Source organism: Lipophrys pholis (assembly GCF_963383615.2).
Source record: "Lipophrys pholis genome assembly, chromosome: 7".
NCBI lineage: Eukaryota > Metazoa > Chordata > Actinopteri > Blenniiformes > Blenniidae > Lipophrys > Lipophrys pholis.
In genome coordinates, this window is record NC_137638.1 from 32,262,651 (window position 1) to 32,290,149 (window position 27,499).

A 27,499-nucleotide genomic window follows, 5' to 3' on the forward strand; every position below is an offset into this window, starting at 1 on the left:
TAAGGATCGTTATGTGCCGTTATAGAACGTTATAGAACGTTAAGGATCGTTATGTTACGTTATGGCTTGTTACATTACGTTATGGAACGTTATGTTACGTTATAGATCATTACGTTATGTTATGGAACGTTAAGGATCGTTACGTTATGGAACATTATGGATCGTCGCGTTATGATATGGAACGTTAAGGATCGTTACGTTATGGAACGTTATCGATCGTTATGGATTGTTACGTTATGGATAAGTGTGTTATGTATCGTTACGTGCTGTTATGAAACATTATGCATCGTTATGGATCGTTACATTATGGAACGTTATGGATCGTTATGGATCGTTACGTTATGGATCATTGCATTATGGATCGTTACGTGCCGTTATGAAACATTATGCATCGTTATGAATCGTTACGTTACGTTATGGATCGTTACGTTATGGATCGTTACGTTATGGATCGTTATGTGCCGTTATGAAACGTTAGGGATCGTTATGAATCGTTACGTTACGTTATGGATCGTTACGTTATGGATCGTTACGTTATGGATCGTTATGTTACGTTATGGATCGTTACGTTAGGTTATGGTTCGTTACGTTATGGATCGTTACGTTATGGATCATTACGTTATGGATCATTACATTATGGATCATTACGTTACGTTATGGATCATTACGTTATGGATCATTACATTATGGATCATTACGTTACGTTATGGCTTTTTACATTATGTTATGGAACGTTATGTTACATTATAGATCGTTATGTTATGTTATGGAACGTTATGGATCGTTACGGATTGTTATGGATCGTTACATTACGTTATAGAACGTTATCGATAGTATAGATCGTTACGTTATGGATCGTTACGTGCCGTTATGAAACTTTATGGATCGTTATAAATCATTACGTTACGTTATGGATCGTTACGTTATGGATCGTTATGGATCGTTATGGATCGTTACGTTAAGGATCGTTACGTGCCGTTATGGATCGTTACGTTACGTTATGGATCGTTACGTTATGGATCGTTATGGATCGTTATGGATCGTTACGTTATGGATCGTTACGTTATGTTACGTTATGGATCGTAATGGATCGTTATGTGCCATTATGGAACGTTATGGATCGTTACGTTAAGGAATCGTTACGTGCCATTATGGAACGTTATGGATCGTTACGTTACGTTATGGATCGTAATGGATCGTTATGTGCCATTATGGAACGTTATGGATCGTTACGTTATGGATCGTTATGTTAAGGATCGTTACGTGCCATTATGGAACGTTATGGATCGTTACGTTACGTTATGGATCGTTACGTTATGTATCGTTACGTTATGGATCGTTATGGATCATTATGGATCGTTACGTTATGGATCGTTGTGGATCGTTACATGCCATTATGGAACGTTATGGATCGTTACGTTACGTTATGGATCGTAATGGATCGTTATGTGCCATTATGGAACGTTATGGATCGTTACGTTATGGATCGTTATGTTAAGGATCGTTACATGCCATTATGGAACGTTATGGATCGTTACGTTACGTTATGGATCGTTACGTTATGGATCGTTATGGATCATTATGGATCGTTACGTTATGGATCGTTGTGGATCGTTACATGCCATTATGGAACATTATGGATCGTTACGTTATGTTACGTTATGGATCGTAATAGATCGTTATGTGCCATTATGGAACATTATGGATCGTTATGGATCGTTACGTTAAGGAATCGTTACGTGCCATTATGGAACGTTATGGATCGTTACGTTACGTTATGGATCGTAATGGATCGTTATGTGCCATTATGGAACGTTATGGATCGCTACGTTATGTTATGGATCGTTATGTGCCATTATGGAACGTTATGGATCGTTACGTTCTGGATCGTTACGTGCCATTATGGAAGTATGCAGTTGACGTGTGTTTGCTGCCCTCTGCAGTTTGGGAGTGGGAGCGGCATGGAGTAGAAATGGCACCATGTTCTCTCGTGCTGGGTTCTAATTTCCACGTCCCGCCCGTCCGTCAACCATAATCCAGCCTTTAATGGTGAGGATGGTGATGGTGTTTGATGATGGTGTTTCCTCTCCTTGCTCATTGGTGCCTGGCCATTGTTAGAACTGTTTTAATATTTTAGTGTGGGTGGGGGACTCTTTTCTCTTTTTAATGTCCTTTTTTTTTTTTTTCCTTCTTCTTTTTTTATTGAGTCCAAGAATAGACGTTACAATGAAGTACACATACCTTTTCGTGTGGAGTTATATCACATGATACATCCTTAAAGCACACGTTTAACTCTGTAGTTCCAATCTAACAATGCATCAAAGTCTACTTCTAAAAGAAAAAGCACACATTTTAGATTTTTCTCCCCCAGGAACAAAAAGGAAACAAAAAACAACAAAAAAATCTCCCTCCTCAGCTCACTAAATTCAGTGCAAGTACAACAACAAATTTATATTATACATATTTACACAGGTAGACATTAATGAATACCTACTACATATACAAAACAAAAAATTGATTAATGAAAATAAAATAAACACCATGCGCTGCCAGGCACATTTAGTTGGGCAGCATATTGAGAGCTGAAAAATAAGATAAAAAACATTGCGTTCTTTGATAAAACATTTCTGTACATCCTCTAATTGTATATTTAATTTACTCAAGTTTTAGAAAAAATACCATATCCTTAAGCCACAGGGAAATTGAGGGATAACCTGTGGACTTCCAATGTAACAACAATGTGCGCCTTGCGGTTAAGGACGTAAAGGCCACCATATCGCTTTGTGCTGAATTTAAAGCCAATGAGGAATCAGGAATCCCAAATACGGCAATGAATGGAGAAGGCTGCACCCTCAGAAATGTTTTAGAATAACTGGACCAGAAATGATATAAATAAGGACAGAGAAAAAACATATGGCCAAGATGACATTACATTGATCACACATGTCCTCCACTTCTGGATAAATCTTCGAGAGCCTCGATCTGGAGAAATGAACCTTCGAACTACTTTAAAGTGAGTCAGACTAAGACGATGCTCTAATTCCGTTAACAGCTTCCTCCCAAAGCTCCTCGTTCATCTGCATTCCCAACTCCCTCCACCAAGAATTCATAATTTTGACTATTGACTCATTGTTTATAGTTAAAATGATAGATCTTAGATATCAGCCTTTCCTATGGGGACTATTTGAACTCATCCTTTCCCACGGCTGTTCAGGAGGTACGGAGGGAAAATTAGGGAAACATTTAGAAACAAAATGACGGATTTGAAAATATCGAAACAAATGATTACCTGGTAATATATAGTTGGAAGATAAATTGGTAAAGCTGTCAAACAGCCCAGATGTGTATAAATTCCTAACTTGTTCGATACCTCTATCATGCCAAACTGAAAATACTGAATCTGAAAGGGAGGGGGTAAACAAATGATTCCTAGTTACAGGACACAAGGAGGAGGCTGCCAACAAACCAAACTGAAACCAGACTTTCAATGTATTACAAACCACCTGATTATCTGTTTATATCGAAGGTTTAGCTGGTAAAGAGGTAAAAATGAGTGCAGGAATTGAAGTCCCATTGCAAGATGATAATTCCGTTCTCCACCAGGGAGAGCCAAATGATTTTAACCAATAGCATGTTGTGTATGTGAGCTGCCCAATAATATGATTGAAAGTTGGGTAAAGCAAGTCCCCCGCTGAGTCTGCAATATTGCAATAATGTTTTACGAACTCTAGGTGGTTTTCCATCCCAGATAAAACCACAAATAATCGTGTCCAAAGAATCGAAAAAGGTTTTTGGCAGAAAAAGAGGAATCGACTAAAACAGAAAAAGAAATGTTGGTAAGATCTTCATCTTGACCACATTAATCCTACCAAGAGGGAAAGAGGAAGATGTCGCTTTGCTGGATGTCAGAAGTTATTTTTGCAATAAGAGGAGAAGAATTTGCAGAAGTGAGGTTAGACAAAGAGCGTGTTACGTTGATACCGAGATACTTAAACCCAGTGGGATTAAGTTTAAAAAGTAAATCAGATCGCTGAATGTCGCAAGCGGCCATCTTTATGGGAAAGCATTCACTTTTCTCCAAATTCAATTTATAACCTGAAAAGGAGCTGAAATGATTTAAAATACCCAAAACCTTGGGAATTGAACTAGTTGGATTTGATACATAGAACGACAAATCGTCCGCATATAAAGACAATTTGTGTTCAGTTCCATTTCAGAAAATCCCTGTAAATGAGGAGGAAGACGGCAGAGCAATAGACAAGGGCTCCATAGCAAGAGCAGAGAGCAGAGAGCAGAGAGCAAAGAGCAAAGGCGATCAGGGACAGCCTTGCCGTGTTCCTCAACCAGGAGAAAAATATTCAGAGACTGTGTCTTTAGTATGAACACGATGAAGCTTTCAGGGATGAATAAAGAAGACGAATCCAAGAAACAAACTTATCATTAAATCTGAACTTCTTCAAAACCACAAACAAGTTCTCCCACTCCACCCTGTCAAACGCCGTCTCCGCGTCCAGGGTACCACGATGTCAGGTCAATCAGATGATTGCTTTAAATAGATTATATTGAAAAGAGTGCAGGTATTAAAAAGTTATTGACGTCCCTTGATAAAACCATTTTGCTCTTGGGATATAACCAAAGGGAGAATATTCTCCAAGCGAGACGCGATTAATCTGGCTAACACCTTTACAGGGTTCTGTAAGAACACAGTGTTCTGTAAGAACACAGTATTCTGTAAGAACACAGTGTTCTGTAAGAACCTGGGAAGGTTGGGTCTTTGTCCTGTTTAAGAAGTAAAACTATCGTGGCCTGCGTCAGGGTTGCTGGTAAATGACCTCTTTCTAACGCTTCATTAAACAGCTAAAAGTAGTCGGGCCAATTTTTCAATCAACTTTTTGTAAAATTGGATAGAAGCCATCAGGGCCAGTTGCTTGATTTGACTGCGTTGCTTGATTTGACTTTGTTACTTGGACCAGGCGGGGGCCGGGAGTCCAGATTTTTGGCAATATTCAGGTCAATAACCAGATTCGAGAGGCTTTGGAGGAATTCTTTCATTTTGTTTGAGTCTTGGGGAAATTCCGATGTTTATAGAGAAGAATCAAATGATTTGAAGTTGGCGTTAATTTCAGTGGGATCAGTCGTAATGATACTTTGGGTGTTTTGAATACTACTAATTATCGGAGAACTTGCTTGACGCCGTAACTGATGTGCCAATAGGCGGCTTGCTTTATCAGCATATTCATAGAATGAACCGCGACTATGTAATAACAACTGTTCAGCTTCTTTGGTAGAACTTAAATCAAATTCTAATTGTACCTCCATGCGCTCTCTAAATAATTCATGTGTAGGGAGTGAGGAGTATCTTTGATCTCGGTTACTAATAGCAGTAGTAAGTTCCATAAGCCTAGAACTATTTATTTTATTAGAAAGAGCAGAATAATAAATGATCTGCCCTCTGAGACAGGATGTAAGTTTCTCCCACGATAATAAAGATGAAGTAGAATCATTCTTATTAAATAACTAAAACTCATCAATTGAACAAGAAATAAAATCACAAAATTCTTTATCTGCCAAAAGAAGCCAATTAAACCTCCCTAATGGTGGGCTTAAACTGTATATCTAATAGTACTGGTGCATGGTCAGATATTATTATACTCCAATAGTCCGTAGAAACAAACACAGGAATTTAGAGTCGGGTCAATAAAAATAATCAATTCTTGAATAGGAGTCATTCAATTCAATTCAATTGAATTTTATTTGTAAAGCGCTAAATCACACCAACAAACATCTCAGAACCTCTTACAATGATAGAGAACAACAGAACCCAACTAAACCTTCCAGAGCAGCAGATGGAACAAGCAACAGTGGAAACCAGGAAAAACTCCCTCACAGGAAGAACAGTTCATAAGAAGTCCCTCTTCAGGAAGAAAGGGTGGGGCGGACCCTAGACTCTGGAAGGGGGGCATCCGCCTTGACCGGTTGGGGGGAGAAGTACATGGGATAGGACAGGGAGAGAGAAGAATAGAAGAGGGAGAGAGAGAGGAATAGAAGAGGGAGAGAGAGAGTGGCAGACAGGCCAGAGAAGTACAAATACTAAGAAAAGTCTATGATGAGCGTTGGTCTGATGATGAGCCAATCTCAGTCTGGAGTTTAAGGGCCGTGCCGTTGTGGTGGGGTCCCGGTGCTGTGGTGGGGTCGGGTAGTAGGACCGTGGTAACTTCACTCTGGGAGTCTTGGGTCTGATCCCCTGGATCCTGCTCCCCTCCTGTCAGGATCTGGTGGCTCCAGTAATGTTGTTACACAGAGAGAAAGAAAGAAAGACAAGAAACAGAAGCTCCAAATGTAGAGTTCCTCCCTTTAACGGGAGAGAGGAAATCCCCTCAGCAGTCTAGGCCTAGAGCAGCTCAACTTAGTGCTCCTATTTTATTCCTAATGAGAAGCTCTATCAAAGAGGAAGGTTTTTAGTCTCCTCTTAAATAAACTAATGGTGTGGGCCCTTCGGACCGAGGCTGCTAGTTGATTCCAGAGTAAAGGAGCCATATGGCTGAAACTCCTGCCTCCTCTTTTACTTTGAAGGACTTTAGGGATTACCAACAGTCCTGCATCCTCAGAGCCAAGGGCTCGTGGAGGGTGAGACACTTCTAGAAGTTTCTCCATATAGGACGGAGCCTGGTGATGAAGAGTTTTAGATGTGATCAGAAGGATCTTGAATTCTATTCTAGATTTGATGTGAAGCCAGTGTAAGGATGCTAAGACTGGGGAGATGTGCTCTCTTCTTCCAGTTCTGGTTAGTAAACCTGCAGCAGCGTTCTGCTCTAGCTGGAAGATCCTAACAGAGGAGTTTGGACATCCTGACATTAGGGAGTTACAATCATCTCATCTTCAAGTCACAAAGGCAGGAAGCATTTGTTCTGCATCTTTGAAGGACAAGAAGTTTCTCATTTTTGCAATATTCCTTAGATGGAAGAAGGCTGTCCTGGAGACATGTTTAACATGGGACATAAAGGACAGATCCTGATCAGAAATAACACCCAGGTTCCTAATATCACTGTTAGAGGTTAAGGTAATATTATCTAAGGTAATCAGACTATCTGAAAAGTAATCCCTGAGCTTTTTAGGACCTAGGATTAGAACCTCAGTCTTGGATGTGTTGAGCATTAAGAAGTTGAAAGACATCCAGGACTTAACGTCCCTGAGGCAGGACTCTAGTTTAACAAGTTGGTCGGCCTGATTGGCTTTAACTGATAAATATAGCTGAGTATCATCTGCATAACAATGAAAGTTAATGTTGTGTTTCCTAATAATATTTCCGAGTGGTAACATATAGAGATTAAACAATATCGGTCCGAGGACGGAGCCTTGTGGTACTCCACACAGGACCCGTTCATGCATTGAAGATTTGTTATTTACATGAACAAATTGAAACCGGTCAGATAAATATGATTTAAACCAGTTTAAGGCTAAGTTTTTAATGCCGACGGCATCTTCTAATCTCCTTAAAAGTATATTATGATGGACAGTATCAAATGCGGCACTAAGGTCCAGAAGAAGTAAAACAGATAGAAGAGCTCTATCTGAGGCCATTAGAAGGTCATTAGTAACTTTTAGCAGAGCAGTCTCTGTACTGTGGTTCATTCTGAAGCTGGACTGAAGGTCCTCTAACAGATTATTCTCCTGCAGATAATCCTGGAGTTGTTTAGCGACTCCTTTCTCCAGAACCTTTGACAGGAAAGGAAGGTTGGAGATGGGCCTGTAGTTTGAGAGAAGGCTTGTGTCTAAGTTTGGCTTCTTAATGAGAGGTTTAATAACTGCTAGTTTAAAGGATTGGGGCACATAGCCATTGTTAGAGACTGGTTAATAATTGTGAGTATAGAATTATTGATTAGTGGCAGTGCCTCTTTCAGAATTCTAGTAGGAATTGGGTCCAACAGGCTAGTAGTTGGTTTAGCAGAAGAAATAAGGGAATTTAGTTGGGCTAGTTGTATTTGCTGAAAGCATTCCAGATGACTGTTTAACGGTTTAACCAGAGTCATGCACCTTCGAAAAAAAAGAAAATGTTTTACTAGATGGATTGCAGGATCTCCAATGGTCAACAAAGCCATTGTGAATCCTAAAGTCTGAGAATGATTGAGACATTGAGGATTTGTTCAGGTTTCAAGGACTGGATCCATCTCATGCTGGGTCAAAGACACAATTTAAGTCTCCACCAAAAATGTACAAATGTGAATTCAAAAACGGCAGGTTGCTTAACAATCTATTAGCAAATTCAGCATCATCAATGTTTGGGGCAAATACATTGACTAACAGAAGCTTTTTCTGCACCAACATACCAGCAACTATCACATATCTGTCATTTTGATCAGCTCTAACATTCGTGGCTGAAAAGGGTCTTTAGTGCTAATCAGGATAGCGCCCCCTCCTGACTTAAAGTGGAACTCTGAATGAAAAACTGCAACCTGTGGTGATCTTTAATCTGAAGATGGGTCTCCTATAAGAACACTACAGGAGACTGCCAGTGTTACACATAGGTACAAACGTCTGATCTTTCTACAGGACACCCCATGCCCTGGATATTCCAACTAATGAATGTGAGCGCTGAGCCTGGCCCGGCTGTGCCCGAGCCTCCAGTGGTATTAACCATTTAAAAACATGGAAAGAAAAACAAAGTGAGCTGAGATGAGACCCGCCCACAAGAGGAAGAAATTCCTTTCTCAATCAAAAAAAAAGAAAAAAGTATTACATTACATTGAAAACCCTCAAAACTGTGTCGGTGCAAATACTAGGTGTGACCAAAATCTCTTAATAATTAACCAAACAAAAGGCTGGCGTGTTTAATGTCCAAGAAATGAAAAGAGTCCCAACAAAAAGCATAAATATACACACACATATAAAAGTGAGGCACTTGTAAACTACTATGAAAAGTTCCCTGAGAATGAGTCTGGATCCATCTCACCCAGGGATCACACTCTTCACGTATTCTTTCACTCCTCCGGTGATGTAAACTTCAGCTCAGTATTCTTGTAGGTAATGCGTTACTGCGCCGGGTAGAAAAGTCCAGATCTGACTCCTTCGATGTCCCGGAGAAGCCGCTGGACATCGTTGAATACCGCCCGAGCCCAGGCCACCTTGGCAGTGTAATCCGGAAAGACCAAAATAACCACGACTCCAAATTTGATCAGCTGAAGTTCTTTCACCCGGCGTAAGATCTGGTCCCAGTCACTGTGGTAGTGAAGCCTGCACACTGTGGCTCGTGGTCGGTCGCCCGGTTTAGGTTTAGGTTCAAGAGTGTGATGAGACCGATCAATAAGCGGTGTCGTATCCAGCGCAAACGCTTCCTTCAGTAAGGTGGCCGCGGCTGCAGGAGAGCAGGAGCCAGGGCCCTCTACTCCACCCATAATCCTTCACTTCCTGCAGCTTGATCTTGATTCCAGATCCTCACATTTGTCTTCAAGCATTGTAACCTTGGCAGTGAGGTGCTCGATGGTGGTTTTCGTGGCGGCTATGTCGTCCGTTCATCCTGAAAGCGTGTCGTCCATGTCCCCCACGGTGCCCGTTAGCTTAGCCCACTTAGCATCATTAGCAACTTTGTCGCACGCTCGCTGTGGTTTCACGGCTTGTAGCTCAACCTTAGTGGGTGACAGCGTACCTCCGAGAACTTCTTGCAGCTCCTTCCTAATGATTCCAGCAATATCTTCTTTCAGGGAGGACAGTAGCTCGAGTTGTAGAGTGTCAACATCCATACCGACACCGTGCTGGGGCGGGTTCCACATCTTGAGCTCGCTGCCCAGCGGCCCAGCGGCCCAGCGGCCCAGCGGCCCAGCGGCCCAGCGGCCCAGCGGCCCAGTGGTCGGGGTCTGTGGGCACGACTTCAGCCGGGTCTGAATAGTACCACTTTTTCCCTTCCCGTCATTGCAAAGTCGTCCACATTATGTCTTCAGGTATCCAGTGAACAAATACAACAAAAAACACTTGGTTGTAGGAAAAAAGCACAGTTGAATAACAATTTTAACCAAAATTGGTGGGAGCCACCGAATCCACACCTCAGTCCATTGAAAGCTCTGCAGCGCCCCCGTTTTTAATGTCTTTTAAAGTGTGTAAAGCACTTTGTGCTACACAACATATGAAAAGTGCTCAACAAATAAAGTTTGGTTTGATATTTGGTTGTATTTGACATTAATCATACAAATGTTGGATATTTAGAAACAGAGTAGTTAAATATTGGTAAAGCATGATCACCAGTAATCTGGGTGATTAATAAGTTTGTTGTTTTGTCCTTTTCCAGGCGCCACGTCGGATCCTTGACGAGGAGGTGACGGTTCGGTTGTCGTCCTGCAGCGACACCATCATCCTGCAGACGCCCCCAGTGCCTCCTCGGTCTGGACATAAACCTACAGGTATACACAAAGACGAAAACATAGCTAATACTGCTCTGATCATCTGAAACCAAACAGATATCTGAATTAGCAGTTTAATGTTGTACTCTGTTATTTTGCAGGCATTTTTACATTTTGGGACTTTTTTATTCTTTATATAACCACAGTTTTTTCCCAACAGCATGTATGGCCAGATTATTAACAGGGATTATTACAGTGGTTTGTCTTTAGGCTGTTCTGAGACATTTGTATACATGTAGGATCTCATTTTCTAGCTAATGTTTTTTGATTGTTCAGATTTTTTTTTTCCAACAAAAATGCCGCAAAATTTCCGATTGCAATGATTGTAAACCCAGATTGTGAGAGTTTGAAAGATTTAATGTGACAAAACACAGAAATTAGTGCTTTATGGCTACAAACAATTTACATTTTCTGGAAAATTAATATAAGCATCATTTGTGTTCCCTGGAAAATGAAGACATTCTTCTGTGTGTGTGTGTGTGTGTGTGTGGGGGGGGGGGGGGGGGGGGGGTTGGAATGAAATCCTAAAACAGAGACGGAGGACAATGTGGACACGGTCGTGGCTCAGAGAGAGAGAGAGGACAACCTGGAGGGGAAAGTAGCAACGGGAGCTTGAAGTCTTGTTAGCATCTATGAGCATCTGCTAGCATTTTACATTAGCATCTTTCATTTTCCAGCAATACACACTGAATGTAAACCAAACGGTGTCAGCAGCAGCCGCTGTGACTCCAAAATATCAGACACTCTGAGAGCTGGAACCTCGGCCGTCCTACAACCCAACACAAAGCCCGACCGCGGAGTTTACGAACCATTCTCCCACGATCCCATCTTTCGTCTCCAACGGCCGAAAATCGTCCAGTTTCTGGAGGATTTAGTTAACAATTCTTGAAATATTCCAATTTGTCCATGAAAGTCTAGGACGTTCAGTGTGAATATTGATGTTTTCTTCCCAATAATCCTTGTTGTCAGACTAACACACCGTTTCTCGATTTGTATTTCTAATGTTTGCCAGTTCTTCAATCTGCCTCTTGGACCAGGTCCTCCACTTTGGTACTCAGATGACAGATAAGCAGTAGTCCCACTGTTTGTTTGTTTGTTTGTTTGTTTGTTTGTTGTTATATTACACCAGACCAAGTCAGACCACACCTCACCTCACCTCACCTCACCTTTCTTCTCCTCACCACACCTCACCAAATCACACCTCACCTCACCTGACCTCACCTCACCTCAGCTTACCACACCACACCACACCAGACCAGGCCAAGACCACACCACGCCAGACCAGACCAGGCCAAGACCACACCACACCACGCCAAATCAGACCAGACCAGACCAGGATAGACCAAACCAGACCACACCAGGCCAAGACCACACCACACCACACCAGACCTGACCAGACCAGACCAGACCAGACCAGACCAAACCAAACCAGAATAGACCAGACCAGACCAGACCAGGCCAAGACCACACCACACCAGGCCAGACTAGACCAGACCAGACCAGACCAGACCAGACCAGACCAAACCAAACCAGAATAGACCAGACCAGACCAGACCAGGCCAAGACCACACCACACCAGGCCAGACTAGACCAGACTAGGCCAGACCACACCACACCACACCACACCACACCACACCACACCACACCACACCACATCACACCACACCACATCACACCACACCACACCACACCACACCAGACCACACCACACCAGGCCAAGACCACACCACACCAGACCACACCACACCAGGCCAAGACCACACCACACCAGACCACACCACACCACACCAGACCAGGCCAAGACCACACCAGACCAGAATAGACCAGACCAGACCAGACCAGGCCAAGACCACACCACACCAGGCCAGACTACGCCAGACCACACCACACTACACCAGGCAAGACCAGGCCAGACCAGACCAGACCAGATCAGACAAGACCAGACCAGGCCAGGCCAGACCACACCACACCACACCAGGCCAGACCAGGCCAGACCGGACCAGACCACACCACACCAGACCAGACTGGACCATGTTTATTTCTCACAGCCATGGTTGAAACAAGGTGCTTTATATGAGGAGTACAATTTAAAGTATGACAAAAACAGAATAAAATTATGAAATACAATGAAAACAGGAACAAAGGAGCTAAAAACATTTACAAAACTTATATCCATCCATCCATCCATTTTCTCCCGCTTATCTATTTCCAGGTGGTGGGGGTGTTAGTCTGAGCACCGTCACCCAGATCACACTGCACCCATTAAGAACCTTCCTGCAGGTGGTGAGCCCACAGGAATAAAAAAACAATAGAGCAAATAAAATCAGATCAACGTGCCATTGTAGGTTGAAAGTGACTGGCAGCTAAATTTAACAGAGGTGGTTTAAGATTTTAGCCTCTTGTGTTGACGACAAACAAAATCTCCTGTTTTGGGGTGCACAACCAGAAATCACATTTTCCCTTGGTAAAGCATGTATATTGTTGTTGGATCTCAGTTGAAACTTTCCTGAAAATTTGGAGATTAAAAGTGTTAGCTCTATCGGGTTATAACTCCAACCGTAGTTAGGAGACCTGGTTAAATACTGAGCTTCACCTACTCAGCCGTGGCTGGCGTCTGCTGGTAACAAGCTTTCAGTCAGGGTCATTCTGCGGGTGGAGTTGGATGGAGGGGAAACAGGGAAGATATCTGTAGTTGATGAACACCGGTCTATTCTTCTTCTTCTCTGACACTGGACCTTCTACTGATCTCAGCGCTGGCACACACATCTGCTGCGGGGTAACAACAACTACCGTTTTTAAAGCCAAAACAAGTAACAACTCCACTTCCCACAATGCATCCGACACTTAAAGTGACAGGCGGAGCATGCAACAAAAGTGGCAGATTGTTTTTGTGGGCTCTTTGTTGAAACCACAATCGCCTACAAGAGCGTGCTCCCCAAAACTAGAGGGTTTGATTGTGCTCCTGTGTTATCGTCAACACAGGAGACGAATATAAACCCACCTGTGTTAAATTTAGAGGCTAGCCGCGGCGAACCGCGAGGCCTTGTTTTAAGGTCACAGCCCCAATCTGCCTGGAAGTCGAGTTGCTGTGAGCTGCGATCCACAGCATCACCGCAGGTTATCAAAGGGAAGGGTCAGCTCAGAGGAGGGGGGCGGGGGCAGTGTTTGTAAAGAACGGCTGGTGCCATCTGGGAAATGTGTGTGTGAAGGAGCAGCGGTGCACCACAGACATCAAACAGCTAGCTGTTAGCATGCGGCCACACTACACCCCACGAGAGTTTTAACTGGTTATTGTTATAACTCTATATAATCTCCCATCAGCCTGCAAACTCCTTCACACCGTAGTGTTCCAGCTACAGACACCCCACCCTGAGTCCCTCATCCTCATTTGCATATATGCATACATATATATCTAATTATCTGTTTAAATATACATTGTCTATACTCTTGTGTGCAAGTATCCTGACTGTAAGTATTGTTGTTATGTGCAATGTTGAGCTGCTGTGATGACTGAATTTCTCTCTGTGGGATTAATAAATTCCGATCTTATATTATCCTTTACAAGTAAAACCTTTTTCACCAATAATACCTCCATAGAAAGAGCAACTATTCATTGAAACTTTCAAGAAATTTCACCACAATGAACACTTAAAAAAACACTGCAACTTTAATTGCATTTTTTTTTTAAAAGCTACCGCAAAATCAGGGGTTTGGGGCCGCAACAATAGATAAAAAGTCCTGTGAAGACCTGGGGCGACTGGTAAACATGTCTTAACCATGTGGTCAAGAAACACCAGAATATCTTGCTGTGAACTCCTGCAGGATGATTTGGGTTTGTTTAAAGGACTTATTGATTCATGTTGTCTGTCTTTAGGTCCCGCCAACACTGACCCCCACTATGAGAGGGTTTTCCTGCTGGATCCACAGTATCAGAACCCAGCTGTCTTGAGGAACAAGCTCCCAGAGCTGTCGCAGAGTGCTGAGGCCTCTGGTAAGAACACTTTATACCTCTGGAGTTCTGATGATCTGTCAAATGAAATGACTCTTAGAGACTTTATTGTTGTTCATGCAGCTTCTGATTGGTCCACTCCATGACAGTTGATGAGGAATTGGCAAAATGTTGCTTGTAAAACTGTTTACGGGATGCTATTGGTATTTTTTCTGTTTGTTTTTTTTTTACACATTTGCATTTATATTTTCTTTGACTAGAAAATCTTTGTTGTTTCACTGGAAGTAGTGAATATTGAACATTTGTCTCAAACTGGGATACCTTTGTGTTGGGAATCAACTTTATAGGCAGGACGACTCACGTCCTCTTACCTGCCCTGCAGCTCTCCTGTCTCTTTCACTCGCTCCACTTCTGCCTCTTACATTTCTTAAGGGTTACAGACCCTCGTGACGCAGTGACAAAATCTTGTAAGAATGGCATCATGAGCACACTGATGGACTTCTGGTAGAGTCCTTGACTCTGATGCAGGAGGTCAGGGGTTCAACTCCCGACTGAGACGCTTGGTATTTTTATCTTTTGGTCTGCGGTTTCCCAGTCATTGGATCAAAGTGCGGAGGGTTGACCAGCCCTGGGCTCACCCTGGTAGTATAGAGAGCAAAGAAGCCCAGACACCTCTGCAACTTCCCCTTACTCTCCTGGGGGTCCCTCCCTCAAGCCCCCCCAAGCCCAAAAGACATTTCCCTGAGTGCATTAATAAAGTATGACTAGTTTCGTTTCATAAGTAAGTAAGGAAGTATTTAGACTGTGTTATAGTTTCTGTATTGAATTGAGAATCCCTACTCCGAACCAGGGTTTGAACCTTTCCCCCTACCTGAACCAGGGTTTGAACCCGACCACCTACCCGAACCAGGGTTTGGACCCTACCCCCTACCCGAACCAGGGTTTGAACCCGACCCCCTACCTGAACCAGGGTTTGAACCTTACCCCCCACCTGAACCAGCGCTTGAATACCTTTTCCCTACCTTTATTCAACTTTTTTTTTTTTAACACCTCAGTTTCAGGGGAGCGAACCAGGAGCACCAAGCAGCATCCCAACGAGCCAGCTGAGTTTAGTCAGCCCAGGGTACCCAGCGTGGCCAAGGGTTGGCAAAAATGGGACATGGCTCCAGGTGTCAGCGTGTTCTTGGCCTTCTGTTGTTTGATGCCGAAGCTCTCTGCAGCAATGCTGATGATCAGTGTGCATATTGACTGAAATCACTGATCCACTGCCAACATCAAACCGGTGCCTTACCCCCTTGTATGCAACAAGCTTCAAGACCTGGTGATGTTCCGGTGGTTTGCAAGGTGTGAGATTGTGGAGCTTGGAGATTCTGAGTGCTATAGTCCTGGGTCCTGCTCCTCCTCCGTCTCCACACCACACAGTGCTGGCCACTGCCTCAGAGCCTTGCTCAACTTGCTTCCTCCTTATGCAGCTCATCTTGGCCTGGTGGATCCACAGACCTCTCAGGTTCTCACAGGTCTTGCCACAAATACAGGTTGCTCGCATTACCCATTCAGAGAAGTCTGTCCATGTGGGGTGAGCACATCAGAGGGACAGTAAATGAAAAACAGCTGCATCTGTTTAAGACACAAACTAAAAAGAGAAAGAGGACTGTTACTTGCAAGTACTTAACACACAGGAGTCAACATCCCATGCCTGAATGTTTATTTATTCATCTCGGTCTTGACGACATTATCATATCTTGCATTTTTGACAAAGGCCGTCTGCAAACCCCTCTCACTGTGCAACATAAGAAACAAACATTCTGCATGTGGAACAGCCACAATCGTAGTGTAGCTGCTGCTTATCATCCATGTTGGTGTGTTTTCACCAAGATGGTTGTTCTGAAAGAAAACTCACTGAATCATAAGAAACTGCTTCAGTCTGGCCTCTGCTGTTCCTTTGAGTAACTTCACACATCTGTAACAGAATGAATGCAGTATAGTCAATCACCTCTTCTGCAGTCATTTGGGAACCGTCCCTATTTACGCTACTCTGTTTTCCTCTTCTTTCTCTTTTCTGGTTTGTCTTTGTGGTCTCCAATGCATGCTACCGAACTGTTGAGTGTTTCTCTCCTTTAGCGTTCAGCCTCTCTCCATGTCTGCTCCTCCTCCAGCTCTGCTGCTCACCAACCCTCTCTATGACCTCCTCCTGTTAACCTCCTGTCACATCAAGTCAGGCTGGCTGCCTGGTAAGACTGCCAAGGTGTCATGTCAGATTTTCAAATGACCACAACTCAGCATGAAAAGACAAAGGCACATATTAAAAGAATACATTTAAATATCAACTGCAACTCTATTCCTCTTTAATCCAATTTCAATTAACTGGGATGATAATCAATAAGTCACTGTATGCAACCATAAATGAAATTAACACGATAAGTTTTACCGCCTCGATATGTTGCCATATTACAACAAGGAAAACAAACATACATGCGGCGCGTTTGTTTTCCTCGTTTATCGCCTCCAACCGGCTGGAAAACAAGAGGCTTCACTTTGCTCGTGTTATCGTGTGACTTCGGAGGCTCAGGTGTGGATAAACCAGCAGAAGACAGTCAGGTACTCTGCCAAGAGTTTATTATAAAAAAGGGAATTGAAAAGGAATTAAACTGAAGGTGAAAGTCTTAACTTAGTTAGTTTGTTGTCCAAGAACACGGTTGATGGTGTTGTTGGAGAGAGCTGGAGTTTCCACCGGGCTCCGGTGGTAGACGGTTGAGACAGGCTGCAGAACCCCCAAGGTACGAGATACGCCCGGGTGGCAGGAGAGGCGAGAGGAGTGAGCCCATTGCAGGACCTGGGAACGTACTGATTCAGGAACAAACATGGAATGAACAGGACCATCACCAGGATCAGGTTGCTGCTGGAGAGCCTGTTGAACCAAGTCCTCAATCTCCCAGGTGAGGGAGCCAACAGTGCAGGGCTTGGGAAGAATCGGAGCAGGTCCAGGAGACAGTTCCTCTATGGAAAACAGACGGGACAGGGCGTCGGGTTTAATGTTGCAGGATCCGGGACAATAAGTCAAGGTGAATAGGAAACGTCTGAAAAACAAAGTCCATCAAGCTTGGCGGGAATTGAGGCGCTTGGCAGAACGGATGTATTCGAAGTTCTTGTGATCTGTCCACACGATGAATGGTTGTTCGGCTCCCTCCAACCAGTGCCTCCACTTCTCCAAGGCCAGTTTTACTGCAAGCAATTCCCGATTTCCGATGTCATAATTGCGCTCTGCAGAAGAGAACCGTCGGGACAAAAAGGCGCAGGGGTGGAGCTTATTATCTGTAGATGACTGTTGGGAGAGAACGGCTCCTTCACCGGAGTCAGAGGCATCCACCTCAACCACGAATTGGAGACTGGGGTCGGGTTGGATGAGGATCGGCGAAGATGTAAAATGATTCTTGAGCTCCTGAAACGCCTGGGAAGTTTCAGTGGTCCACACGAACTGACGGGAGGTGGAGGTGAGGGCAGTGAGGGGGGCTGCTGTTCTGCTGTAATCACTGATGAACCGCCAATAGAAATTTGCGAACCCGAGAAAGCGCTGGAGCTGTTTGCGGTTCTCAGGCTGTGGCCAGTCCAGAACAGCCGTGAGTTTGGCAGGGTCCGTCTTTATTTCATTTTGGCAGATGATGTATCCCAGAAATGACCCTGTGCGTTTGTGAAACTCACACTTCTCAGCCTTGACATAGAGCTGGTTCCTCTGGAGCCTCTCCAGGACTTGGCAGATGTGTTGGACATGTTCTTCTGGGTCACGGGAATAAATCAAGATGTCTTCTAGATAAATGAACACAAAACGGTCGATCATATCTCTCAAGACGTCGTTCATCAGGTACTGAAAGACAGTGGGGGCATTCGTGAGTCCAAATGGCATCACCAGGTACTCAAAGTGTCCAAGAGGAGTGTTGAAGGCGGTCTTCCACTCGTCTCCCTCCCGGATGCATACCAAGTGATGGGTGTTTCGGAGAACGAACTTGGAAAAGATGGTGGCGCCGTGGAGCGGGGTAAAAGCCGAGTTGAGAAGAGGAAACGGGTACTGGTTTTTGATGGTGATGATGTCAGTTAGACCTCTGAAGTCGATACAAGGACAAAGGGAGCCGTCCTTCTTACTAACTAAGAAAAACCCAGCTCCCACTGGGGATGAGGAGGGACAAATGATGCCAGCTGCCAGGGATTCCCTGATGTAGGTCTCCATAGCAGCACGCTCTGGTCGAGACAAGGTGTACAGACGACTGTGCGGCAATGTGGCCCGGGAGAGTTGATTGATGGGGCGGTCGTAAGGGCGGTGTGGGGGAAGGGACAGAGCCTTATTTTTACTAAAAAACGGCGCCAGGTCGTGATAGAGGGCCAGAATAGAGGAGAGATCCACAGCCTCAGGAGGTGCGGGCCTTGGAGTATCGGAGTGGATCAGGGTGGAACGAAAGCAGTCGTTCATACACTGGGGACTCCAAGAGCTCACATCCTCCTTCTCCCAGTTGATACGGGGGTTGCGACTCCACAGCCACGGGTAACCCAGAACCAGGGGGGGCCGAGCGAGGACCAAGGTAATGGGGACAGTCTTTTGGCTGACCTGGGCTAGGTGGAGACCATTGAGAGAGTCGGCATCGAGCTTGGATTCTAGCAGAACAGATGGGATGTTGAGCTGATGAGCTAGCTGGAGATCCATAAAATCTTCCTCTGCTCCGGAGTCCACCAGAGCAGATATGGACAAAGTCTGAGTCATAAAACAGAGATTACTGGTAAGTTGGAGACGTCAAGGAGAATTTGTGACAGTTCGACTCGCCAGCAACCCCTCACCTATTGGGGAGTCCGTCCTTTTCCTGGGAACAGGAGACAGTTGGCAATGTAGTGACCTGGCTTTCCGCAGTAGAGGCAGGCGTTGATTGAACGGCGATGGCTCTTCTCCTGCGGGGTCAGCCCAGCCCGGCCTAACTGCATGGGTTCAGAATCTGTGATGAGTGACGAGGCCTCCATACTGCCAGGCTGGGCCTGAGGTAGGGATGTAGACCGGGTCCAACGAAGGGACGCTCACGCCGATGCTCCCAGAGGCAGTTATCAATACTGATACAGAGGGAAATTAGTCCCTCCAGGTCTGGTGGGCGCTCACGGGCGGCTAACTCATCCTTTAGATGCTCTGGAAGTCCCCGGAAGAAGGCACCCTGGAGGGGTCGATTGTTCCAACCACTTCCAGCAGCCAGGGTCCGGAACTCCACAGCGAACTCGAGTCCAAGCAGGTAGACCACCTGAGCGTGGTCAGATGAGTAAGTTTAGGGCTGCAGCTCAAATACCAGACCCACCTGGGTTAGGAAGGCCTGACAGGAACCCAGGTCTCTCGCATACCTCTCAAGAGTGGGTGCAGGTGGCTCACGTGAATTGCAGGTGGGCTGGGGAGCTGGACGGTCAGGTGGAGACGCCGGAACCTGAACCGGGGCGCTAGACGAAGCAGAGAGAGCAGAGAGCTGGGTGGTTAGCTGTGAGACCCGATTTAATATAGCAGGGTTATTCTCCACCAGACTTTGAAGCAGGGCGTCGTGATGACTCAACCAGGAGTCTTGATTAACTAAGGCCTGCTGGACTGCAGCGATCAAGTCTGCTCTTGGCCTGCTCTCCGCTGAGCTCATTATGGCTGGATCGTACTGTTATGGTGTGACTTCGGAGGCTCAGGTGTGGATAAATCAGCAGGAGCCAGTCAGGTACTCTACTGAGAGTTTATTATAAAAAAGGGAGTTGAAAAGGAATTAAACTGAAGGGGAAAGTCTTAACTAAGTTAGTGTTTTGTCCAAGAACAAGGTTGACGTTCCCCCAAGCAAAATAGCAGGAGCTGGTTTCAGAGCTGGAGTTTCCACCGGGCTCCGGTGGTCGACGGTTGAGACAGGCGAGTCTTTTGCAGGGAGGCAGAGTCTAGCAGCAAACAAACTGAGTATACACAGCAAGACGAGCGCTGAGAGGGTTTACGATCCAGCGCCGAGTGGAGTGGAGCACCGTTTAGGTAGTGCAGATGATCAGGAGAAGACGAGCTCCACCCAGTCGTCGTCGCTGAACTGAATCAGGTCATTAACCTCCCAGCATCTCCACTTCCTCAAACAGCCTGGAACAAAAGGGGAGGAGAGACAGGAGAGGAAAAGCCCAACCGCGCCCCTATGAGGCTTCTGAGGAGTGAGGCTTTCATAGCGGAATGAAAGGAGTGAACGCTCTGAATAATAATAACCTAAAATCTTTGTCTCTGTGGAGGGGGGTGGGGCTACGAGCGTGCGCACACACAAACACACACAAACACACACACAAACACACACACACACACACACACACACACAAATCATCTATCATTTAATAATCTTTATTGTTTTGGGTGTGTGCGGTTTTATATTTGGTTGGGGTTTTTTTCTCAACAGAGATGGGTCTATTTTGTTGGTGGTTTTGTGTGACTTTTATTCAAGTGCAGTTGTTTTTTATTATTAATTATTTTAAAGTAAAATTTTGACGTTCCAATTCCGATGATAAAAATGGAAAAAAAAAATGTCTTGCATTTGAAACGGTATACTTGCATTATTATGATATATCATCATTACATTTGTGGATAATTTGGTCCCCAAAAATGTTTTGACAATAATATTGTTTATCGTTAGTAATTTGTTGAAAAATATATCGTCCAGCAAAGTTTGTTATTGTCACTGGCCTAATTTCAATTCCACTTTATTTATATAGTGCCAAATACAACTCAGCCATGTTTATGTCACAGAGGCTTAATAAGATTATTACATAAAGTCAGCCTTTAACTCGGTCATGTTCCTCAAACCAGTCATTTTACCACGAAGAGTGGCTGATTGATACATTTAGCGGTAAACTGGCAAATCTTCATTCACATTTCAAATTAAAAAGGTACTTCAGTAACTTTTAGTACTTAAATGACCCATCAAGGCCTGAATTCTCCAGATAAACCTCAGAAGCCACTTTAGTTGTTTTAACTTTAAGACTTTATTTGTCACTTCAGCTATTTTTCCCTTTGAAAATCAATCTCGTGAGTAAAAAAGAAAGCTAAAAACATTTATTGATTCAAAATTTGACTACAAAGACACATTGGCACATATAACTCCCAAGACACAAGTTGCAGACCCTCATTCCAAATAGATAGATTGATATACGGTAAGGTTGATATGAATGTCAATCCATCTCCTTATGTTCCTCAAAGAATCACACAATTATATGATATTGGTGGTGACTAGTATTATTTGGTTTTTTTTTTAATGGCTTTGCTCACATATCATTATGTGGGTGAAATGGTGGTTGTGACATCACATGTTCTGGTCTTTTGAATTGAACAGACAAGTTGTCTACATTCATACCAAAGTGACTTTTCACCATGTATAATTATTGTATAGAGTACTGTATATAGTATTTCAGGCTGTTGTGATTGCTAGTAATTGTTCTAACTTTCTCCTAATGTAAATATGAATGCCAACACTCGTCCCTGTTCTCCTCTCCAGCATGTGGAGGAGGCTATGCCGAGCCAGACGTCACCCAGTGCACCCCGCACCAGTGCTTTCACAGCAATGCGCCTCACTACGCAGAGACAGACATTGTGCGCTTGCAAGGCGTCACTGGCAGCAACATGTATGCCGTCCCCGCCTTGACCGTGGACTCTCTAACCAGGAAGGACATTTCAGCCGCCGAGTTCCCTCGGCAGCAGCTGATATTCAGGGAGAAGTTGGGGGAGGGGCAGTTTGGAGAGGTGAGCGAGGAGGTGTTGTGGTCAGTGAAACATTTTGCATTCAGCAAAACCTTTGGGAAAGAAAGTCTACTTCTTTTTCTTTGGCAGGTCCATTTATGTGAAGCCGAGGGTCTTCCAGAATTCCTCGGAGAAGGGTCCCCCCTTCCTGACAGAGACGGATGCTCAGTTCTTGTGGCTGTTAAACAGCTGAGGCCTGATGCTACCAGCCAAGCCAGGTACAATCTACGTCCGTTCTGCTTTTTAACAGCAGCATTTTGAAAACAATGTCCATTTACACGAAAATGGCTAATACAATGTAGTTTTCATGTTGACCACTATTGTGTGCTCTTCAAACGTACTAAATCTACCTACAGTATGTATGTACACAGAGAACAGTAAAGCTACTTTGAGCTGTTCAACATCCTTTTGGTCCACTCAGTATCTGGAAATAAGAAATAAAATGTTTCTCCTTGTATGCAGACGATGGTGTAGTAAGTGTACACTTATTAGAGAAGTGCTGTTTATTTCTGGCAATATGTTCGGAATATTGTGAGCAATTTGACATTAAGTTTAACACCACAGAGTGTGTTTATCATTGTGAAGACAAAGGAGGGTGGCAACACAGTGTTTCCTGCTCTCTACCTATCTGGAAGTGTGCCTAATATTGTGGATAAAATAAATAGTTCGGTCATATAATCAGGAATGAGCTTTGTGATGATGAGGACTTTCAAAAACAATATTATAACTCATATGCACAAGCTAACATGGTGGCACGTACATTTAGCATGTGTGCTGACAAGGTAAAAATGATCTTATTTAATGCCTACTGCATGCCTCTACACTGCCCCCCTGTGGTGTAATAACAGCAGAGCCAAATTTCACAAGCTTCAGGTTGCATGTAATGATGCACTGAGTTTCTTCCTGGAGGTCCCAGGGTGGAGCAGCGCCACTCAGCTGTCTGTCATAAATAATGTGTCCACTCTCAATGCTCCTATCAGGAAATCTGTATTTGAATTTATGAAGAGACTGGGGCTATCCAACAATAAAATGATGAAGGTCTTAATCAGAACTTTGGAGGCACCGGAGGGAGTATTTATATGGGTTTTATTTACTGTTCACTGTTTTCTTATGCCTTTTATATGGACCTAAGAGTCTGAAATAAAAATTGGCTGGTTGGTTGGTTGAATTGAAGAATGAACAGCATACGCCACATTCATTATTATGAGTGACTTGGTCTGGAGCTGGGGCAGAACAATTTACTATGACAGTAGCAGCATGTCAGGAAGGTTCTGTTTCCCCGTTTCCAGAGCCTCTTCAGAAGGTGGTGTTTTCAGTGGCTCTCTGCACTGTTGTCATGTGAACGGACCCCAGCAATGCAACAGAAGTTTACAGTTTTCACTTGAAAATGTTGTTGTGTGGATGAGACCCTAGGAAGAAAAGCTAAACCCAAACATCCCATCAAGTACCGTCTCTCTGTGGCACGAGGCAATAAGGTCTTATGTTGATTAACAGAATCTCATGTTAATGTCAGACAGAATTTAACCTGATTTCCACAATCTCTCCGTCAACCAGGAATGACTTTCTGAAAGAGATAAAGATTATGTCTCGTCTGAACGATCCCAACATCATCCGTCTGCTGTGTGTGTGCGTGACCTCTGACCCCCTGTGCATGGTGACCGAGTACATGGAGAACGGAGACCTCAACATGTTCCTGTCCCAGCGTGAGATGGAGAGCACGCTGACACACGCCAACAACATCCCTTCAGTAAGGTCAGTCTACACAGCTCATGTTACGTTTGATGGAAACGAGCGGACCAACCTTTTCTCTCAAGAATATCATGTCACTAATTAATCTTCTGTACCCTCCTCCTCCTCTTCCAGTTTGTCCGATCTCCTCCACATGTCGGTGCAGATCTCGTCGGGGATGAAGTACCTGGCGTCCCTTAACTTTGTGCACCGTGACCTGGCTACCAGGAACTGCCTGCTGGACCGACACCTTACCATCAAGATCGCTGACTTTGGCATGAGCCGGAACCTTTACAGCAGCGACTATTATCGTATCCAAGGCCGGGCAGTGCTCCCTATACGCTGGATGGCCTGGGAGAGCATTTTACTGGTGAGGTGGAGGATAACAGACCTGTGCAAAAGATAATACAGTCCTGCCTTCATTATCCGGTAGCGGATGACCGGATCTGCATCACGTGATAACCGTTTGTGGCCAGACGTGGTCCTAGATTTTAGAGGTGTTTTTGTGCGTTGCTCTTCAACATGTTTTGCACCACGGACCAGTTTTAAGCAACTTCATTTTTCCATGGACAGCGTGTGACAAGGCCATAACCAGGGCTGAAATAGGCATTCAAACAAAATCAAGCACAGGAAAGAAGTGCTGGCGGAAGTGAAACATTTTTCGAAATAACACTCAATGCAGACTAACATAAATTTCAATGTACATTTTTAAAATAAAACTTCATTTCAGGCCGGTACCAAATGATCCATGGACTGGTACTGGTCCGCGGCCTGGTGGTTGGGGACCCCTGATATAAACTATACATATAAGGAACACTTTATTGTTACCCACACAAACTTAGTTTTAATAATACACTGTTGAACATGCTGTACATGTAGTATTAGTATAAATTACAACACAAGTTTGATTTTCAACACACTGTGTTGCCATTATTGTTGTTATCAGACAGTCAGGATAATCGAGGTTGCACTGTACCTTTTATATTTTGGTCACTATTCTTTTGTTTTGTCACAGAAAAGTGATTTAGTTGCTTTCGTTTGTGTCCATATTTTATATTATTTGCTTGAAATGTAAAAGGTGCAAACAAATCCCCGGGGTCTGGAACCCACAGCTTTAGTGGTACATCTGAGTCTTCAGCTCCTCTGCAGATGCTCCCAGAATTGTCTTTATTAAATAGAAGAGTGTCATTGGAAGGGACCTGTTTGAAACAGTTTTAGGTGATGTGACACTGGAGTGGGTAAACTGATCTTTTGTGGTTGTGAAGGTTGCAGACCTCTACACTAGTCTACAGGGTTTGATGGTAACATCCCACAAATGCCAAACTAACTTAGTTATGGAGATATAACCTTGTTATTTCATTTGCAGGGTAAGTTCACCACAGCAAGTGACGTATGGGCTTTTGGAGTCACCCTGTGGGAAATCTTCACTCTGTGCAAGGAGCAGCCCTACAGCCTGCTGTCTGATGAGCAGGTCATAGAGAACACTGGCGAGTTCTTCAGGAATCAGGGCAGACAGGTGGGATAGACCACACACATGACAGTCCATCCATCATCCATCCATCATCCATCCATCATCCATCCATCCATCATCCATCCATCCATCATCCATCCATCCATTCATCATCCATACATACATCCATACATACATCCATACATCCATACATACATACATACATACATACATACATACATACATACATACATACATACATACATACATACATACATACATACATACATACATACATACATACATACATACATACATACATACATACATACATACATACATACATACATACATACATACATACATACCTCCATCCATATATCCATCCCTCCATGGATCATCAGCGTTGGGCCACTATGAGTCCAAGTTAACACTGGACACCGTCACATTGGTATTTTCTCAGGTGGGCCTTCAATCACCAGGACAAACTGTCCCTCCTATCATTCCTTAGGTCTCTCCTATATTTGTGAATAATAAGTCTTCATATTAACTTGGTCCAGGCAGACAGTACGACTTTTTCTTTCACTTATCGTTGAGTGAAACAGGCTTGTGATCTGCTGATATCGTTAGCAAAATGTGCTAACTTGTTAGCATTCAGAAAACTTCCTCCAAGACAGTAAATGGTTGAGTACTGCACAAAGAAGAGCAACAAACCTGGAATTCAGGCTGCCCTTTACTTCATCTCCATTTGATTATTCTCATCACTGCAACTGCCTGAAGGTTTCTGAATGATTCTAACTGAAGTCTGAATTCTCCCGCCCAGATCTTCCTGTACGCCCCCCCACTCTGTCCACCGTCTCTCTTCGAGCTGATGATGTGTTGTTGGAGTCGCGACATCCCTGACCGCCCCAGCTTCGAGGGACTTTACCAAGCCCTGCGGCCCCACGTCAACCAGTGAGCAGTGGCCAGCGGGGTTCGGATGGAGGGAATGTAGCAGCTGGGAACCTGGTCAATGGTGGGACTCCTGATTGTAGACTGACCCAACAACACAGTGGACTAGAATTCCAGCGTTGGAGCCAGCGGCTGTGCGATGGAACGGGGAGGCTGGTGAAGCTGTGGTAAAATCAAGGTTGCACTCTGAGAGACGATGTGGAGATGCAGGGAGAAAAAGCTACTCACATGAGACCTTTTTTCACCAAATCACAACATTTCACTCAGTCGTCGGTGAAAATGTCAAAACTTTTGTAAGATTTCTGGTCCCAGCCGTCTCTTCATTGACCAAAATGTCTCCTCGGACCGTTTGGAAACTTTTCTTTGTGCCCAATGTTGTCTTAAACGTAATTATTTGATTCATGTTGGCTTTTTGTGATGCCAGAACCTCGATGGTCATTTCATTTCTCTTGTCCCTGTGTTTTTTTTAATTCTGGTTATAAAGCACTGTGTCCTTGTTTCCCAGTTTCTCTTGTTCATATATTAACCCACACTGGAGCTAGGCCTAGGGTCAAATTATAGTCTAGGATTTTATTCGTAGATTTTTATACTATTTTCCTATTTCATGTGATTTTGCTTTTGTCTGTGTGTTTTGGCTTTTTTGGTGTGTGATTGTTTGCCTGAGGTTAACGTTACAGTGCCAAGCTGCTGCGCTGAAACCTCTGGTTGATCGACTGAGGCTCGGCCGCTCAGTGGCAGCGGAGAAATCAGAAAGAAAGAACCTGCATTGGAGGGAAACCAAAACACAAAAGGGTTTCCAAAGATATATGAAGAGCGCTGAGAGTGAAAACTCCAGGTTCAAATACAGGCTTGAGCCTTTTTGTATGGAGTTTTCATGTTCTCCCAGTGTGTGTGTGTGTGTGTGTATACTGACACTTGATTCTAAAGACTGGTGGTGGCCCACTTCTGTACTCTCTGAATGAAAGCAGCAACCAGAGTTAACGGTTCATGATAAAGATGTTCCAATAGGTAAAGCGTATTTGATCTATTTATTATACTATACTGTCCCAAAAACATGCACTGTGGGTCCCTGAGCAGGACCCTGGGCCCCCGTCAGCTACCCTAGCACCAGGCTGTGGCTGCTACAGTGGCTCAGTTTGGTAAAGACATTTCCCCCAAGGGGGATTATTATAGTATAATAAATAGATCAAATACGCTTTACCTATTGGAACATCTTTATCATGAACCGTTAACTCTGGTTGCTGCTTTCATTCAGAGAGTACAGAAGTGGGCCACCA

At 44.1% G+C, this 27,499-nt stretch overlaps 1 protein-coding gene across 1 annotated transcript in view; it reads left to right on the forward strand.

Annotated features, from left to right (window-relative positions):
- ddr2l (discoidin domain receptor family, member 2, like) overlaps positions 1-26,725 on the forward strand; it is a 108,677-nt gene extending 81,952 nt beyond the window's left edge. Inside the window, exons 12-19 of the mRNA XM_080467374.1 lie at positions 10,280-10,391; positions 14,266-14,382; positions 21,852-22,096; positions 22,184-22,311; positions 23,648-23,845; positions 23,957-24,191; positions 25,188-25,337; positions 26,095-26,725. Of these exons, the coding sequence (XP_080323500.1) occupies positions 10,280-10,391; positions 14,266-14,382; positions 21,852-22,096; positions 22,184-22,311; positions 23,648-23,845; positions 23,957-24,191; positions 25,188-25,337; positions 26,095-26,229 (1,320 nt within the window). The 3' untranslated portion in view covers positions 26,230-26,725. The remainder of the gene's footprint in view (positions 1-10,279; positions 10,392-14,265; positions 14,383-21,851; positions 22,097-22,183; positions 22,312-23,647; positions 23,846-23,956; positions 24,192-25,187; positions 25,338-26,094) is intronic.
- The last annotated feature ends 774 nt before the right edge of the window (positions 26,726-27,499 follow it).